Here is a 20,672-nt window from a genome sequence, read left to right as displayed (position 1 = left end):
ATTTTATTAACATTATTGATATACAGTGTAGTATTACCAGCGTTCTATAGGCCATGCAGAAAACATCACCTACAGAATACAGAGTGTTTTGCCCCCCTTCCCAGAACTCGGATTAGCCGAATGGATGAGATGCATGAATTTATCTGGTAAAAGAAACTCTCACTCTAGGGAAGTTTTAAAAGGCGTTTTCGGTGCACTCCAATACGAAGATAAAAATTAATTAGCCCCCAAAAAACTGTCCCCATGTATCTGTTTTATTAATCTTCCCATCAGCTACGTCTGCATTAAAAAATATCCAAAATGAAGATCTAATCAAACTTTGAAGTTTTATATTCTACCTAAAGTAAAATTAATGATGTTTTATCAATTAACAATTAAAGCTAATTTTCATTCCTATATGGACTGGGATATACCTTTTATTTTAAGTTTACTGGGAAATCAAAATTATCCATAGACTTTACCATATCTGAATGCTTTACTCACTATAGCACCTACGGTACAAGGATTTTATCAACACCGATTTTCTGAACTTTGAAAATTTTACGTTTATTATAATCACCTTCTTTGCATCATGGCTCGTAACATAACTTTTTATTCCAGCAATCCAAATACCGTTTGATAGAGGTCTATAGCAACGGCTTTTACTGTGTATGTGGGGGGAAAATCCGACAAAAAAATATGCGTGCTACAGAGTTGTGATACACGTGAACCATTGGATCTCTATTTTTCCCCTGATAGATTTCTTCCGCATAAATCTAGAACAGGTGTCAAGCTCATTATGGGTTACATTTATCAAATAGCCCGATTTTTGAAACAATTGGTCATACAAAAGCAGATCATTGTAGAAAATGTGAACAATCCTACATGCATATTCACTACACCTAGAAATTTTCTTAATTGAATTTCGGTTAGAAAAACATGCATTTGGTCCACGTATTAGCCCCTTCACGGTAGCTGCGGTACTGCTCTTCTGCAGGGCAAATTAATAATGTTTGGCGGAGTTTTTGTTGATAGATAATTAAATGACATTATTTAGACCATTGCTTTTACGTCATATTTCACCAAAATATATCAATTTGCCCTGCAAAAGAGCAGTACCGCAGTTATCGTGAAAAGGTCTATTGCAGTCCTTTTTTTAAAGGACAGCAACTTGTTTTTATACTAAATTCAAGACGGAGAGTTGCATCTGTTTGTTCAATACATAGGGCTCAGTTAGGTCTTACATATGTACTTATTAACTGTATCAGATTATCAAATAATATGATATGATTTTTTAGGATGTGCTAGTGGTTCTAAATTTGGATTCATTTATCAATCAAATTGTGCAATTTGGTGAAAATTTTGTCAAACATAAACTATGAAAAATGATAGAGAATTTCCTATAATCTTTTTATTGAATGGAATATACAGCTCAACGCACTATTTAAGCTCACATGATTTTTCGCACAAATTAAGGTCACATTGTTTTAAAAAAAAATTACCATTTTCGAACTGCCATACAATGACATAACCCTACGTTATATTACATACATAATGTTCAGGCATAGATGTCTTTTAAAGTTATTATCATAAGTTTCCAAAGTGGATGTTTTAAGGGGAATTTATACATAATTGGTACGATGTTTCGACTATACGATTCTACTATAGGTTTTTAGCTATTGTACAAAACGAGCTTTCCTTAATACCATGTAGTTGAAAATTGTAAATTTTCTTCTTAAAGGTGAGTAGTTTTTAAAATTCTTTGTTCATTTACCATACTCCTCTTGGTTTTGTCGAAATGTATCGCCGAAAAGGGATAACATTGCAAAAGGAAAATACACTAAATAGTAGGATAATGAAGTATTGTTTATTTTTTTAAATAGTAAATTCCTTCTATGAAAAGGAAAATTCCTCTGCATTTACGGTTTGAAAGGTTAGAATTTTGCAGTGGGATGAATCTCGCATGAGTCCAGATTTTAGAAGTTGACTCTGAAAATCCCACCTTATTAACATATAAAGCAGTCAAACAGATGAAAAATACTATTATCACCCCAAGCTAAAGAGTCAAAGTGTACAGAAAATACAAGTTACAATAGCTTAACTGTGCCCATGTCTACGTTTCTGCAAAGAGCTATTGCTTTCAAAAGAACGGATAAAAAGACAGTTGCAATTCGCAAGAACCACGAAAATTCAAATGAGAGCAGTTGTTATTTTTCAGCCATGAAAATATCAAAGTTCTACCAATTGATATGTGTGATTTTTTTTAGTAAATGAAATACCCCCTGTAAAACTCAAATAATGTAAACAAATACTTTTAAAATGTATTTTGATGCTTCAATACACACTATTACATCATAACAATGTGACTCACCTTACTTTTTGCGAAAAACCATGTGAGCTTAAAAAGTGCGTTGAGTTGTATGTAGAAAATGAAGAGTATTCATGCTTTTAAAAAAGTCCATTAAACAATTCAAAGAACAAGATAGGGTTAGACCAGTTTTTGGCCCCTGGTTTTGGGTGTCTTTCAGATTGATGCAACAGTTTATCCATAGAAACCTGTTTCATCCCTGAAGCAAAATGAGTAGTGGTTTTAAGTTTTAAAATACACAAAGGTCACAGAGAGGTCAGAAAATAGGTCAATTTCCGAATTTTCTCATTTGTATGCAAACTTTCATTGATTTTAAAGCATATCTAGTTTCGGAAAAAACAGAGCACACGCTAGCCTATCTTACAAATTTATGTATTTTATCAACAAGTATCAGATGCAGTTTATGTGTAAAAATCTCAGATAGGCAAGCTTGTGATCTATGTTTTCCAAAGAGAAAAGTATCTCAAATATAATAATATTCTACCGGAATTCAGGAAATTCGATAAAATGTCCTATACTTCTGCACCCTCTAATGTCTTCTATGGAAGTTTTGAATCCGAATTAGTGCTGGTTTTAAAGCAAGCATCATTTTAAGTTCTTAACTATAATTTATTACAATTTTACCAGTGTTCTGATTTATACATCGAATAAGGGACCAGATTTGGCTGTTACCGTTCCTTGCCCTTTCGGAGCAGAGGAAACATGGGCATTTTAATCATCAGAAGTGGGATGAAGTGACATTGAGGGATGAGTAATTTGTTCTAGAGAATCTTGAACGAAGCACAGAATTGTTTTTTAATGACGCATGAAAATAATCATACATATAACACAATAATCTTATGGTCATGGATGTAAACACACCTGCTTCTTCTCTTCAAATCAGCGTTGCAACAAAATTCATGGGTAAAATTCAAATTTAACTTCGAATTTGGACAACAAAATTAAAATAAAACTATGAATCATAAGGGAAACGCTTATCATTCTTTTCCCCCTTGTTAATTATAAAAATATTTCAAATTTGATTAAATTGTGATAGCAATATCTCTATATAAATTAAATTTCATTTGGATTCTATTGTTCAATGTTTAAAGTTCAAGTTATCTATTTCCGCATGTATATCAATGTATATAAATGTAGTATTCGCTGTGATACAATATTACATTCATTTATTTATATGGCATACTGAGTACTTTGTCCAACAAAATGTGTACTGCTGTCATTTTTGTACTGTACTTCATTTCTCTTTCCTATGAAGAGGAGGGCCAATGTATTAACAAGTAAGGTTATTCAACTACAGTATGTTCATTTCTTTCTTGTTTTTATGAATTAATTTTTAATTTCTATAACTTTCTAAACATCAAATGACAATTTGACAAGAGATTATGCTATGCATTTTCCCACTTTCTCTTTAAACAGTGAATGTAAGTTAAAAAAAAACATCCCCCTCAAAACATTAGTGATTTGTTTTGGTTAAAATTTAAACTTGTGTCACTTTGAAACACACCTATTAAAAATAAGTTATTATTAATCAATAATTTATGGAAATACTAGTAACAAAGGAAATCTAGCTCTACAGTCTATTTAGCTAATTCAAGTCAGACGCACAGTGAACATAGACTACATAGACTGAATACCATTATAGGATCAGATGCCAAAGAAGAAAGAGCATTACCTGTCGAACGATAAATTTAAAAATGTACATTTAATTTTAAAAGATAAAGTTGTGAAATAGCGGTAGTTTGTTACACTTCTTATATCTATTCAACATAAATCTAGCTCAGGAGATAGTCAAAAGATATTTGTCAGTCAAGCATATATGATATATAAAAGAGAAAGTTGGTCTATATCGATAAATATCAGTGATCAGTGGTAGTTACATTTTGTTTTTTGCTACAGACACCTTTGCACAAAAAGGTGAATATCTAAAAGTAAGTATACACAGGGAAAATCTTTATCAGAAACTTGTAAAATATTCGAGTTATCACTTAAAATTATCTCATTAGGTTTAAATTTTAGTTTTACTGGAAAGATTGAGTGCTGTGCTGATTATTATAGAACAGAATCAGACTCATGCGAACGTAAGTACAAGTCTTTTAGATCTTTAAATTTAATAATAAATATTCTGTAAATTCCTTATTTTTCGGGAGTACTTATTATAGCGAATTGGCTTTTCTACGTCAAATAGCAAGAATAATAATTCGCGAATGGACGGTTGATCAAGAGATGTTACATATATTTCAGCACATTAAAAATAAAAGCGAGTACTTTAATTTCGCGGGTAGTGCTTCTCGCGAAATTACGCGATAATTAATTCGACGCATATAATTAGGAATCTACAGTAACTAAAAATTATCTTATTATTTTTCTTTTTCAATTAAGACTCAGTGTATTATTTCAGATTGCATTGGATACTTTGGAAAAAATTGTTCTACGCCTTGTTATTTTGGATATTATGGTCATGGCTGCCGCAATATGTGTAATTGCAGTGTGACCCCAAGTCAGGGTGTATTAAAAGATATTTTAACCAAACACGTGAGTATCTTGGTCAAATGATGAAAAAAGTTTGAAATAGTAAGAATTACACACGCGCTAACTCTAAATTCCCGACTGCATCTAACACCCATCATATAATTCTATATAAAATACAGTCTGGCAACCTATTTTAATGCAAAAATAAAGCATTCTATATCTAAAAATGAAAAACACGACTCAAAAGTTCATCGCTTTTATCTAAATAAAAGGGGGGAAAGAAAGGAATTTTCATTGAAATAATCATTGAAAACAACGCCCGAGTTTCAAATACCTGGGTATTTAAGGAAATGGACAAGTGACACTGAAATTACACTTAACACTAAAATAAATGAAAATGGTAATGACTTTTATCTAACAATTGTGAAAAATTCTTTGTATAAAATCTTTTATGTTATGGTCATTAGTATTGTATAACTACATGTATTTAAATACAACTGCATTTATTTCGGAAAGTTAATTGATGAATGAAAGAATTTTCACGAAATTCTGTTTCCCTATGATATGAAATGCTTTGAAGCATTATCATACGCAAACTGTGGAATGACTTTTGATAGTTAGCATATTTTATTTCATGGCTTATAGTACTAGCGTAATTAATAATGGAGAAATGCTTCAGTGAATTATTTTTTTAATCCATCTGATATTTGGAAATCAATGAGTAAAATGATATTTGCATATTTACATGTTAGGTATTTGTTTCGAGACGTTAATGGCAAGGGAAACAGGAACGCTGAAGGTAAACAAGATATTGAAGAAATGAAAAGCTATTCAATAACAAGAATATATACTGTACAAATACAATGATTCTTTTCGGAACAGATTTTAATATTGCAACGATGGAAAATGGATCGAGTTGGGTTTGAAATTTATTAAAGTCCAGGCTTTTTAATTTCATTGACAACTGCTTTTTCAATAAGAATGGAACTCGTAAATTTACTTACCTGGTCATTGTTTCATTTGCAAGATTATTTTGTTAAAACATATTCTGATTGCACGCACAGGTACTCTTAATTTGACATCAAAAAGATGCTTGAGTTTCTGATTGACAATATCGATGTGGTTTTGCAGGTCCTTCGGATGAGACCTTTAAAACCGAGGCCCCGTGTCAGCGGCAGGCGTTGGCACGATAAAGATCCCTCATTGTTCAATGGCCCTGAGTGCCGAGTAAAGGTTAAAAATTGAAGCCCTTCACCGGCATACGGTGACGTCTTCATATGATTGAAAAATTCTCGAGAGAGAATTCAATCTATGTGGTTTTTGAAGACCATGTCTTCCAACAATCTATTGGAAAACCCACGGGTACCAATTGCGCTCCGTTATTAGCAGACCTGTTTTTGTATTCATATGAAGCAGAATTTTGTGTAAAATCTTATGTTTGAAAAGAAGAAAACACTTGCCGTAGCCTTCAACTCAACATTTAGATATTTCGACGACGTACAGTGTATTGTCAATTAACAATCATAATGGTAATTTCCATTCCCATGTGGATACGATATATCCAGATGAGCTTGCGATAAAAGATACCACACATCTGTTTCATATTTGGATATTTTACTTGAAAAAGACGTTAATGGTAATCTAACAACCAATATTTATGATAAAAGTGATGACTTTAACTTTTCTATCGTCATCTTCCCTTACTTATGTGACAATATACCTTCATCACCTACATACGGAGTTTATACATCTCGGTTGAATTGATACGCAAGAGCATGCTCTAATATGAAAAATTTCTAACACGAAATAGATTATTAACATTCAAGTTGATGAAACAGGAATGTCAGCATTTAAAGTCATCATTTTGTAAGTTCTTTGGGCGATACGATGGCTTTGTTAGCAAATACAATTTATCATTGAGTCAAATGCTGACTGACGTTTTTCATACTTATTGTAAGTCCATTATTTATACACTGAATTGACGACAGTTTTTTTCGTTATTTCCTGATCATGACAAGGATCACACGTGCACGTCGGGTTTGACCGATCAGCAGGGGATGCTCACTCCTCCATGGCACCTGATCCCACCTCTGATGTTTCTGGAGGTCCGTGTTTGCTCTGCTCCTATTTTGTATTGTTTTGACTTTGGTATTGAAAACTGTTTGTTATTCTTCATAAATCTGCAAAGTGTGATTATGTCTTTGAAATTGAGCTTGATCTATTAGTGCGATAATTTTATTAAGCGAGGCGTGCTACCTGATTGCTTTCCGTCTATGTGTGTTTTCATTGTAGCTGTATTTAGAACCACTGCGACAATCGGAACATTTATATATTAAAAGATTATTTAACCTGTTCAAATAAATTAAAATAAAGAAAAAAAAACATATTTAATAATAAGTCGACGTTTTGTTTAAAAGCTGTAAGTTTCTGTTGTGAAAACCACAGTTCTGAGTTTGGGGTGCAAAAACAATCAATATATTTCCTATATTTGGTAATGATTTTTGAGAAACAGATCTTAAATATCATTCGGAATAAAGGAAAAAATATTTGGTAAATGGATTTGTTAATTTATGCAGAAAAATTCCATATTTCAGAACACTTGCAGACTGGATATAGTTCCGATGAACTACCATACATCGGGCCAGAAAATCAATCACCTACAACGTCCACGGATTTCTGTCGAATGGAAAGAAGCACTCGGTCATCAACAAAATTACAACCAAATTCAAGAATCAAGCTTCGAAGGTCTCAGTCGCTTTTGGATAGAAATGGCCGATTCGACAGATATTCCGACGATTACAATCATTTAGATTTTCATAAAAAGTTCAAGTCACCCAAAAAATTTGATAATCAAAACTACAGCAAGTTAAAAATAATGGCACCACATCGATGCGCAAATACCAACCATGAGGGCTTTGAAGAAGAAAGTAGCTATGTTTCCCTTGATCTAGAGGACAATTTGTTAGTTTCAGTGTCAAACTCATTGCAAATACGACAGGAAGATGTGGATAAACAAAAGGAACCTGACTGTATTAAAAGTGAAAATGAAAGCAGATGTAATGAAAATCAAGATGATACAGACCTACCAACATACTGCAATGTAGATGAAACTTTTTCTGACACTAGTAGTAGTAAGAATGGCATACAGAGTGATTCACCTGATTTTATAGATTGTGAAATGGACTTAAATATTAAATTCTGATATACAAATATTAGATTTTTTACAGAGATGTACATGTTTGCTAAAAACAGGAAATACTTCAATAGTAAATACAGGATTTGTACATTGTTGTTGAAGCAAATGTATTAAAAATATGAAATTGAATAATAAAATATGAAATATTGGAATACATGGATTATTGAGTTGAAAGAATTGAAATTTTACAACATTAACGATATAGAAAGTTAGGGATATTTTTTTTCTTTACTTTTGATTTGAATAGTTCCGCAAAAATATTGCCCTAATATTATATTAGTAAAATACAGTATGTCACTCAAGAAGCCATTATTTCTTTATGATCACTGGAGGAAACACTTTTCCCGATGATTTCAAAATAGTTTATCTCGCAAAACCTTACTTTGTGAAAAGCAGAGTAAGGATATCGAATAAGAAAATAATGCGCAATCCTCTAAATATCGTTATTTTAGACTGTTAAGAGATCGGATACGATCATGCTTGATCTGCACTGGATACACGAAGCAACAGAAATAAAGAGTCGGGTAACATCCTAATCCACCCATTCTATCGACCACTGGTTTATTCTGTGAGGAATTACTGAGGGATCATCAATGATCGTAGGGGACTATTGTTCGTGGATTTCATGGGTTACCTTCATCCACGAATTAAATTCCCAACGAACAATTGTTAATTATTTTGTCAATATAATTATTCATTAAATTTTCTTAATATTCCCAGTTTCCCATAAATTTAAGTCCCTACGAACCAACAAAAATTTGCTAACCCTCAAACATTGAACACCACTAATTAAAATGATTCCTCAGTAGTAACTTTTATTATAAAAACTAACCTGTTTTTGAAGATTCAAAAAATAGATGCGCTTACGTGAACATTGCTCAATGGAACATATCACGTTTTGTGAACTCCTCTACCATTTTTTTCTTAGAATCCAATTCATGCTGTTAAATTAGGTTAGGTTTGACCTAGATATTTCAATTTAAGTTTCTCAATTCTGATTTTCAGTCTGAGGGCGATCATTGGTCGAAAAACCACTTTTGTTCATTCGTAGAAAAACATGTATTGAAGTATTAAAAGTCAATTAAAAAATTTCAAGGGAAATGAGGATGTTTTTATATATGTGATGAAGATCTAATTTTTCTTCCCATAAGGCAAAATTTTACCAAAAAGTTGTTCATGCTTTATTTGTCCATTGTATGGTAGATGTCCGTAAAAATACTTATGACTAAGTGTTCTTTTCTACAATCCCATCATATCTAAAATAACACATTGTGGACTTGAAAGATCTCCTTCATCATTTATGTGTTCTTTGAAAACGGTACTGGTATGCCGTACTTAGTTTCGATCGGTATTCTCGCCATATACAATTGGAGCACTTACGAGGGCTGTTCAATAAATAATGCCCTGAACTCTGTGACATACATCATAAAAATCATATGACATTAAACTTGACTTTCTCTCATGATTGAAATTTTAATGAATTGATAAAAGTTTATGTGACCACTTTTCATCACATAGTTTCATTGTGAGATGCTGGAAAAGAAGGGCTATTCGAGACCCTGCATTAAAAATGAATGGTAGAAAATCATTAAAATAGTGAAACGGAAATGGTTGTTGTTTAGTTACGTATAAAACATTAGACCTATGTTTTTGTTTAATTTTTAAAGCATTAAAAAATATTAATTTCACGATCATACAGGTAGTTCGAGTCTGCTGCAATGGCTGTTTGATGCGTACAAAGCGTGTGTTTGTCTGTGCTTGTCGCTCTCAGCACCACCCCTGGCTAACAGTTTGCTGTGAAAAGGAAGCAAAATATGTAAATCTTCCCTGCCAGGTACAGCCTCTTCACAGTTAGACCTATGTGGCCCAGATGTGGGATTCTCCAGGTAGCAGATGGAAACTGGGTACCTTGCGGCCCCAAGCAAAACCACAAGGTCTTGGAAGAGACTAGGCCCCTAAATGCATATGGCATGCACGGCCCACTGGTGTGTGGATATGTCCTGATGCCTACAATCCTAGTCCCCGATTATGGGTTGATAGCAATAAACCGCTGCCTTGTGGTTACCTTGGGGAGTAGGAAAGGCTAAGGAGTAAACCCTACAGAAATCCGCCCTGGTAAGGGCGTTAGCTTGGTAAGGCAGTTACCTAGGAGAATATAAACTCTAATTTAAAACTCACAGACAGATCTAGTCTCGTCAGCCATGGAAGCCATGATCTATTGGAAGGAAACCATAAACAAATTACTCTGGTCCTCCAGGTTGGGGGTTGGGCAAGGGAGTAATCTCCCCTTCCTTTAAAATTATAGCTATCACGGAAACAAGACTTGCCCTATGTGAGACCTCTCTGGTGACGGAGTTTAAAATAAACCTTAGCTCGTTTCTTCTCTTACACACGGCTGTAAGACCTGAATAAGGCAGACAGTTGCAGGGTAAAGACAGCTAAGTGTTTCATACTAACTAATACACGTAGGACCTGAATAAGGCAGTTACTTGGTTTAGGAGAGAGGTGGCATACCACAGATAAAAGTGGGAAAGGTGCAAGGAGACAGTACTTTTGTAGTGGAAGGAAAAGAAGAAATTTGCTTGCGGGAAAACCACAGTTAGTGGTTGTCCAATCAAGAAGAATTCCATTGTTTTCTTATATTATGATTGTACATATTAAATATTTGGTTAACAAAAATCTGAGTAAACAGGTTAACGGACCTAAGTGTAATGCCTGGGTGAAACATGTACAAGACATACAGTGTCGCCACACATGAAGCTCGCATTGTACGTTACAGTAGAGTGAAATTAAACGCTTCATAAAAGCTGCTGCAAAACCTTTTACGAATCCAAAGAAATATTCACTGATATATTTGAAATTTTTAGCAACCAATGTCTGTTTAATAGACACTTGAGCAGATGGAGTTCAATGAACAAATACGATATATTGGGCAAACAAAAATGGGTACCTCCTTGGCGAAAAGGACTTACAACAGCCAATGTACTGTTTGCCAAGATTCAACAAATTACTACTGATAAAGTTTGATTGACTTCATAACACATAGCAAATTTTATAGGCATCATTTTTGGCGTAGTTCACATTGTTTTAAAGAAACATTTGACACTAAAAAGGCTTGGTACTCAATGGTCACCCTATGTATTGAAAAATGAGTGAGAACTACAGCGTGTAAGAATATCTAAAAAATTATCCTAAAAAACAGAAATTGTAGTTTTCCACCTTTATCTGAAATTCAAACAGATGTTGAACTAGAATCCATTGCTTTAACCCCCCTCCCCAAATTAACAATAAGAGTTACTTGACAAGCACAGCAATTGTCTGAGAAGAGCAAAATTTAGCAAGAGCACAAAGAAGTTTTATATGTCATTTTCTTAAATATTAGTGATCTTGCTGTTCAAATTGATATTTTCGGAGACAGTTCAATTTCTGGAGAGTCAGGAAAGCAAACTTTTTGCAAAAAATTGAAAGGTTTACGGGAGGAATGACCCAGAATCAAGAATCCACTATATTAAATTTCTTTATGACAGCGTCCGGAACCACACGCCCTGAAGAGTAAAGAACTTTGGGGGATACACAGAACGTTAATGTTTTGTCAAACCAACAAAATTCACCAAATCTTTCACCTTTTGACTTGTTTCATTTTTCAAACTTGAAAAAAAAAACCTTTCAGATAGAAGAAACAAGTCCAGGAAATCATACCATCTGCCATATTCCATTATACGTAGGGTCATACGCAAAAATGTGTTCTAAAAAACAATCAGAAATTGGATAAAAATGTTCCGGGCATATGTTTTAATCAAGGGAGAATACTAGTATTTAAGTGAAATCATGAAGACTAAATCATTTAAAAGCGTCTTTTGTTTTTTTCTGAGCATCGAGAACATTATTTATTGAGCAGCGCTAGTAAAGCTTGACTATTAACCTGAGTAAGAAGTACACGGCCTGCACGACCGGTCGGCAGAGAATGCTTAATCCTCCGTGGCACGTGATCCCACTTCTGATGTTTTGATGGTCCGTGTTTGCTCGGCTCCCATTTTGTAATGTTTAATGGACCATTATGCTTGAATACTGTTCGTTATTTCCACATATTTCATTGTTTCATTTTGCAACGTTTTAACCATTAATGAGAGAAAACATTTGTCAGGAGAACTGAAATGTTTATAAAGATGTTGTTGTTTATTTTCTTTTTTATTTGAAACCAATATGTTTTTTTTTTCGGCGTAACAGAAAAATGACTATTTACTTGATTATATCTTATTCTACATGTAGTTCCAGGAAAAATTTAACAAATTTTTAAAAACATTGTTTTATTCTATGACCATATTAAATAAATGGAAACGGAAATTTATACATATCACAAGGAAATGAGCTCCAATGTCTGTGTGAACTGCATGTGTATTACGACAGAATCAGGATGGCTTTCTTATGCAGATATTTATTAGGTGTCGTAATGTTAAGTTTCCAAGCACAGTTAATAAAAAGAAAGTTCTGCGGAGACACGTAAGTAACAGCAATATTCTTATGAATTGATTTTTATGTTGAAGCTTTGTTCAATATTTGTATGTTATCGACATTTTACTAGGGTAGTCCGTCGGATGCACAAGTTCCTGATTATATTCTATAATATATTCTAGAATATGTTACTGCTGAATGACAATTACAATGTGCTTGTTTTCTACATGCTCACAACAATGTGCCAATGGACTTTACACACCATATGTAACAAACAAATTTCTATTATTTAATTTTCGATTTTTTTCCGAGATTCACAACAACATGTCTTCCAAAACCGAAAAAAATATTATATCATATTATTTAAAAAAAACTCTACACTTAGTCTACCGCGCGATATAAACTACACAAGACAGACCTCTTTTTTAAATAAATGTGAAAAAATTAAGTCAAGAGAAAAGGCGATTCTGCAATTTGTGTATAAAGAATTCTTTATTTTAAAACAAACAAACTTCCTGATTCCCTTAATGGTCAACGTACAGTGATAAATTATGATATGTACAATGATGTAATCAGGTCTTCACCTGTTACACAATTTGAATTGCATGAATTGAAATTAGAAGATGATACCGATTGTCATTTCTTTGGATTTCATTAAAATTTTTGTTACTACTCGTTTATCTCTATTGAGTCTAAAAGAGAAAAAAATCACATGAATACGGTATAGTTTTACGATTTATATCAATACAGTATTTTAGCTGGTATTATTTTACTTTGATACTGAACAATCCTTTTTAAAGTAAAAAAAAAGGCAAGATCCAATTTGTGCTTTCCGTTCATGTTTACCATGTTTTCAAGGACATAAATTTCCTCAATTTTATTTCATTTTTCATGCTCTTAACTCAATTAGAGATTTTTTTTAAATCTACGAATAATTGAAATAGAATGATAAACTTCAACTAATTTGTTCTATAATATTTAAAATTTATTTCATTTTTCTAGAAATGAAGGGATAGAGAGATGCTGTACAGATTACAAATATGTACCCGGTACTTGTGAACGTACGTTATATTTATATCAGTGTATCATGTTTACCACAAATACATTGTACTACAGCAACTTGTTTATGGTGATAATAAGAATTTTATTTAATACATGAAGAAATTTGCCAAGAAAAGAAACTGTTAAGTTAGAAAAAAAGAACCTCTTAGACCTTAAAGATAATTTGCAGTTTACTATTATCCACGTGAATGGGTACCTTGATATGTTTCCGGTATCATGTCTAACGTGCCTGAATAAAAGAAGAAAGAGAAAAGTAGAGTTAGAAAGTAAAAAATGCATTGGAAAACAGATATTTTTGGTCAAAGGGGATTTTAAAATTGGCCAAAACAAGGCACTCTATTGACAAACAAGTTGATAAAACAAAAATATCAACAATCTTGTTTGACGACATCATTTTGCAAGTTTTCCAGATCATGACAAGGAGCACACGGCGGGTGTGACCGGTCGGTAAAGCATGTTTACTCCTAAATGGTACATGATCCCACCTCTGATGTTTTGGAGGTCCGTGTTTGTTCTGTACCTATTTGATATTGTTTTATGGACATTGATATTTCATACTGTTCGTAATCTCCATATCCTTCATGGATATGATGACCTTGTCAGCAAATTAATTTCATCGTTAGGTCAAATGTTGGCAGACGTTTGTAAGGCCATTATCTACAGATGGAACTGCTGAAAACATCTTCGCTAGCCAAGGGTTTCTGATACGCTACTCTCCTCATAAACCCTTGGCATACGGTGAAGTCAAAAGACGGGATTGTTTTCCGTCACGTGATCTCGAATCTATCGAGATAGGCACAGATTGCGTCATCGCCAGAAATAAAGACACGTGTTTAAAAAAGATAAAATCAAGTTTTTTTCAAGAATGATTAAGAAGCAATAATTGAGTTATGTTTATTTATTATTTATAGAACAAATCTGAAGCTTCAATATAGATTCTTAATCACATATTTAGAAGATATTGGATGACACCATAGCTATTCATAGAATTGCATGTTATCTTACGGATCGTTGTTTACTTGCGTTTTTCATTTCCGAGATTAAAGAGTCAAGAAGTTTCCCGAACGCAAATATCGTCATTTACAAAAGACAATTGCTGATTGGTCGACCGGGTGTACTGAATCCCAATCAGAACTGGAGAAAAAAAAACCCAATTTCTATCAACACCGTATGCCAAGGGTTCATAAGGAGAGTAGAGTATCAGAAACCCTTGGCTAGCGAAGATGTGCTGAAAAATGTTCCGTTACTTTTCTATCATTAAAAGGAGCACACAGCGGGTGTGACCAATCGACATATGTTTCATTGAAAGTAATTAATAATATTACAATAATATATATACAATATTGGTTATTCAATGCTATTAATAAGCGTCAGTAAATTTTATGCTTATTTGCTTTCATTTTATAGCATGCTATGGATCGTTTGGTATAGATTGTGTCAATCCTTGTTCAGATGGGTTCTATGGTCACGGATGTAAGATGAAATGTAATTGTTCGAGCTTTGAACTGTGTGACCGGGTTATTGGATGCGTTGGTATGGCTTTTGATCTGAAAATCTTTTATCTGCATTGACAGTCTTACTGAATTTTTAAAAAAATATCATGGATACCTGGTATTTGATAAAATATATTTTTCATAATTCCTCATTTTTATTTCTCCATTGTCTTCTCCATTACTTTTTAGGAAAGACAAGGTACATGTAGTCCAGTAGGTAGGGCACTCAATTGCTTCCTGATTGGAAAGCTGTTGGTTTGCACATCTCTTACTACAAGCTACGAAAGGTAGCAAGTTTTCCTTCGCCAAACGCTCGGGACTCTGGAGGGATAATTGCGAGTCTTTTGCATGAGACCTTAAAAAGCGAGCCCACTTTTTGTAGGAGGTGTTGCATAGTAAAGATTCGTCTCTATTCGTGTGCCTGAATGCCGGGAAAATGTCTAAATTTAAGCCCTTCGTGAGCGAAAAAAAATTGAAAGGGATATAAAACTATACTCAATTAATAAAAATCCATTGTAGAAATTTAGACACTTGAACGAAAAACTGAAAATCTGAGCTGAACGTAAAAAAACTTTTAAAAAACTCATAAAGACTTAATATTAGAATTTTTTTATATGGTACAGGATAAGGTTTAAAGCGAATGGGGTATCTATATTCATTGAGTTATTAATTCAAAATTTAATCATGATTTTCCAAGTTCAAAGATATTTTTCGTTTATAACTCTAATCGTTTTTCAATCTTTAGAGCTGATGATTCAAACGTTAAAATGTGCTGTCCAAACTCAAAATTTATAACTTTTTAATTTTTGCTTTACTTTTTCTGGGGATTACTTTTCAAACTCTCACCATCGCGTTTTGTCAACTTAATAACAATTAACAATTCCTGTCAATGAGATAGGAATATCATCAGATCAAAACGTTCGCTAACTAATTGAATAACCCCCCAAAAAACAATTAATTTCTAAATTTCTGCCACCGTTCTGCCCAGGCGTGAATCACGTGACCAGGCAGTCATGTGACATGCTTTGTTGCATTCTGTTCACAGAAGCAAAAAAAAACCCTTTAACTTTGCAAGTAATTATTAAAACCAGAGCATTCTTTCTGTCAAATATGAATAGATAAGGATATCCTTTCATGGTGAACACCACAAACCGAGTCATCTGTCTTAGGAACGTCATTTATTCAATATCGATATAGAATGGGAACCTTCTTTTAATCATATTTGTTATGTTTAAAGTCTTAAGTAAACGGTATTTTAGGGATTTATGATTATATAATTGTTAAGATATTCAAGTTCAAGATATTCAAGATGTAAGTTTATTATTTGTACACTGATTTGATGACAGTTTTTCCGTTATTTCCTGAACATGACAAAGAGAACACGGCATGATTGACCGGTCGGCAGGGAATGCGTACTCCTCCATGGCATCTGATCCCACCTCTGATGTTTTGGAAGTCCGTGTTTGCGCTGCTCCTATTTTGTATTGTTTTATAGACTTTTGATCTTGAATGCTGTTCGTTATCGTTTGTCTTTATAAACCTCGTACAAATTTTTATATGCTACTGAAAAATAAATCCAAGTTATATTTTAAACATTACAGCCGCTCCTTGTTCGAGTTAGACTGCGTCAACCCTGCTTTGTCACAAGCCATCTACATACTGACATAATGTTTACATTGTGACGTCACAATCATGAAGAAAAACATTACTAATCATTTCTATCAATAGACTATGTGTATGACTATATGTTTGCCAAATTCCATTCTAATCTGAAATGTGGTTTTGTAAATAGTGACAGTCGCTTGGCGAAGAGACAGTCATTGTCTATGTTTATGTCTTAGGTTTTGACAACAATCAATCCTAGGCTCTCCGATCACGAAGCAAAGCAAAGTCTTCAGTGACAGGACTCCAAACCAATTAAATCTACCCTGATATTGAGTACATATCGGTACAAGGTAATAAAATGTTGGACATTATTACTGAGTATTTATTTTTCTCTCTTTATTTTACAGAGAACAGTAACATCATTTGTAAAAGCAAGTGAGTATTTAAATTCCTATCATATGTTATTCTAAAGAAATATCCGTTTACCCAACATAAAGGTAGCGATATTTTTAAAATTAATTTGTGGTAGAGTAAAATGTGTTTCTTAACTACCTAATGTTTGGTCTAATATGATATTGTATGTTTCATCCTAATTATATATAATCAAAACAATATTTAGTGTTGCCTAATTTCATGCCTTCTCTCTCTCTCTCTCTCTCTCTCTGATGTATTCTTGATGTATTCTAGAAAACGAAAGAAAGAAATATGAAACATATTATGTGTTTCCATTGTAGCAAAAAATTGCAAAATATATTAAGGCTTGTACATTTTCAAAGACACAAGTCGTTTTTCCCCAAAATTTTTATACATAGAGGACATTAGCTAGAGGTTCCAGGTTACAGTGGATAAGTCATCAGTATCTAAAGCTGTAATACAAAGTATTTTTGATTTAGTGTTACTGCAGAGGATGAATGTTGTAGAGATTATTATAGAAATGGTCCGGAGTCATGCGAACGTAAGTATTTGTTCTTAAATTTAAATCCTGTTTCGGCAATAAATCACTATAATGAGATTTATCTTTAAAAAGTTTTTTATCCAATTTAATTTACAGCTTGTATCGGATCCAGAGGATACAACTGTTCTATACCTTGTGAGTTTGGATTCTTTGGACACGGTTGTCGTGAGAAGTGTAACTGCACTAGCGATACTCCTTGGTGTGATGCCGAAGTTGGATGTATACAAAAAAATGGTATAAAAACAAATGTTTTAATTACTAGTATGTTTTAAAAGAGAAATCAAATTGCTTTCTTGTTAATCTTATTTATGTTACGTGAAATCTTGATAATGGAAACATGTATGCTGATATGATATCGATATCTTGTATGTAACTTGCAAGTAAATGTAATATAATATGTAATTCTGTCAGTATTACATTTTCTCTGTAACCATATACAGACACATGTTTCCTCGTCATTTAAATTTTTACTATCATGCAGTGTATTGTCTGCTGATGCACAAATATTGGCGGTATGTCGTGATCGTATTTGCAGCTTAACTAATTACAAACACACACGAACACTGATATTTTTATTTGTTTTAATCGCTAGTTTTAAAACAACAAGGGTATCATTCATTAAATAATATAAATTGAACTAGATACGATCTCGTTGCGAGCAACGAGAGGTCTTCCGTCCGATATCGAAAAAAAACCCCGTAAAATCTAGCTGAAAATATTGCACTCAAGTTGCCAGTATGAAAATCCAACGCGCTAAATATTACGTACGCTATTGGAACCTCTGCTCTTAATCTACTTGTATATACCTCTGTATAACAGTGCTTTTGTCTTAAAATTATAAAAGGCTAGTCACTATTCATAATTTCGCGCCAAACGCCACGAGTTAATCTTTTCTTTGGAATGTTCTAATTAATAGGTTTGATAGCCTCAATGAAATAAAAAAAACTTTAATATCGCCTAAAATTTGATGATTAGAAATTATATTAACACATTTCACAAACTCCATATAGTATGTAAGCAAGTAACACTAAAATAGTGTAACGTCTATGAATTTTAACTTTTTTGTTTAAATTCATGTTTATTGCCAAAGTCAACTATCCTGATTAGTTAAACATTCATGAAGAGATTGAAATGTTTCGCGAAAAAAAAGGCTCGCCTTACGAAGGTCAAGGAATTGGATACGGTTTGTGCTCAATTACTTGATTAAGATCTTTGAGACAATAATGTTAATATAAAATCCTATAAGCAGTCTTCTAAAAAATATGGTTATCTTATTTTGTCTTTTCTGTTTGTTTAATATGGCACAAGTGTGCATGGGGAAAACAGTGAGTAAGTTTTATACTTGCTGTATTCATTGATATTCTTTTTTGAAAAACTATAACTTATAACAATGATTAAAGATCTGCTTTTCCGTGGTGCAGTCAGAAGATATTAAGTATCGAATTTCATTTGCACATTTAGTTTTTTTCTTTTTCTACTTTGAGAACCAACCAAAACCAATTATAGAAGACGTTTAAGAAGAACTTAGTTTGACACAGAATTGCAACATAACTACAACGTGAAAATCCAAGTATTCCTTTACATTTCATTTGCCCTTATGTTACTTTTGTTCAAGCAAACGCTCGACTGCCTCCGTAAACCCCTATTGCGAAATGTCGGAGTTGACAGAGAGAGGCCATTTTGGAACGCTTCAGATTTTTAAATGCTTATATCTAGAGTTTAGATATATCAATATTCAAACAAATTATATAGTGAGCATTATAAGAAAGGTCTCTTTTAACATTCCAAAAATAAACGAAAAATATTGAAAACAAAAAAAGTTGAAAAACTGGACTTTTTAAATTGGATTCCGGTAGCGACTGGAAGTAATGACGACAAACGAAACGTCGCGTCCTGGAAAGTATTTATCATCATCTATAATCTCTGAAAGTTTCACATTGAAATCTTCTACTGTTCTTGAGAAAATCCGTGGACAAAATGTCATTTTAAAAATCAGAAAAAGGTCCATAACTTGGCACCGGAAACGAATTTCCAAAAAAATCTCTCAGATGTATCAAATTCATTTAACAAAACATCTGTCCTGCAAATTTCATGTAATTCCATCCGGTAGTCTTTGAGAAATCGCGTCAGAATAATAATAATAATAATAATAACTAGATACGATCTCGTTGCGAGCAACGAGAGGTCTTCCGTCCATTTTAGGAAAAGAAACCCACGTAAAATCGAGCTGAAAAGAGATTCAAAATTTTGGTCACAAGGAGGATTGAACCCATTTCGCCAACGTGAATGCGCTTTTTTTTTTTACTTTTTTATCCCCAACGCACTAACCATTAAGCTATTGGGAGTACTTCTCTAAATATACTTGTGTATACTTTTGCAACAGTTCACCTAAGAATTATAAAAAGCATTCATAATTTTGCGCCAAACGCTACGAGTAAATATTCGCGCCTTTTCTTTGGACTGATCTATTAAATAGGTATGATAGCTTCAATTAAATTTTAAAAATAAAACATTCTTAGCGCCTTTATTTTATTTCGACGTTAAGAAAGTATATGTAACACATTATACACATTATATATCGTATCTAGCCCAGTTACACTAAAACAGTGAAACGGAAATTAAGTTTTAAGATTGACACTGAATTGCAACGTACAATACAGGCAACGCGGATCCCGTATTAGACCGCGTCCCCTCCGCGGTGTATTAATCCTTTCCGCGTTACACCGTCGCGGGTTTTGATCGCGGTGCTACCTGAGACCGTGTTTACACCGCGGCGGGGCCCGCTACCGTTATTCTTCAGCTTAGATGTTCTTACCTGTAAAGTATTGTCGATTTTTAATCGTGTCGAAATGAGGGGGGGGGGGGAGGATTACGACCACATTAATATTAATAGATTTATACCATTGCATGGATTCTTTAAAAATTCATTTTTAAGTTTTATCAAATTGTTTAATAAAGAACATCTTTCTTTTTTTTTACCAATGGTCACTCAAAATTAATTAATTCTCAATAACGTCTGTTAACAGTAATACATGTACAGTATAGGATGAAATAGAGTCGAATAATTTATCGAATATATTAACTTAAAGTTTA

The 20,672-nt window shown here is 33.2% G+C and overlaps 1 protein-coding gene across 1 annotated transcript; it reads left to right on the top strand.

The window, feature by feature from the left end:
• Positions 1–12,400: 12,400 nt before the first annotated feature.
• LOC134267363 (multiple epidermal growth factor-like domains protein 10) lies at positions 12,401–17,798 on the top strand (the record flags this gene model as incomplete). The annotated part of the gene is made up of 6 exons (XM_062749580.1): positions 12,401–12,512; positions 13,467–13,525; positions 14,934–15,059; positions 17,032–17,059; positions 17,518–17,579; positions 17,676–17,798. Coding segments are annotated over exons 1-6 (484 nt in total), but the record flags the coding sequence as incomplete, so codon positions are not given.
• Between the last annotated feature and the right edge of the window lie 2,874 nt (positions 17,799–20,672).

The sequence above is a fragment of the Saccostrea cucullata genome, unplaced genomic scaffold (genome assembly GCF_032062105.1).
Source record: "Saccostrea cucullata isolate Sc308-1 unplaced genomic scaffold, CSIRO_AGI_Scuc_v1 ctg10029, whole genome shotgun sequence".
NCBI classification, from domain to species: domain Eukaryota; kingdom Metazoa; phylum Mollusca; class Bivalvia; order Ostreida; family Ostreidae; genus Saccostrea; species Saccostrea cuccullata.
This window is presented reverse-complemented; position numbering and strand designations above follow the sequence as displayed.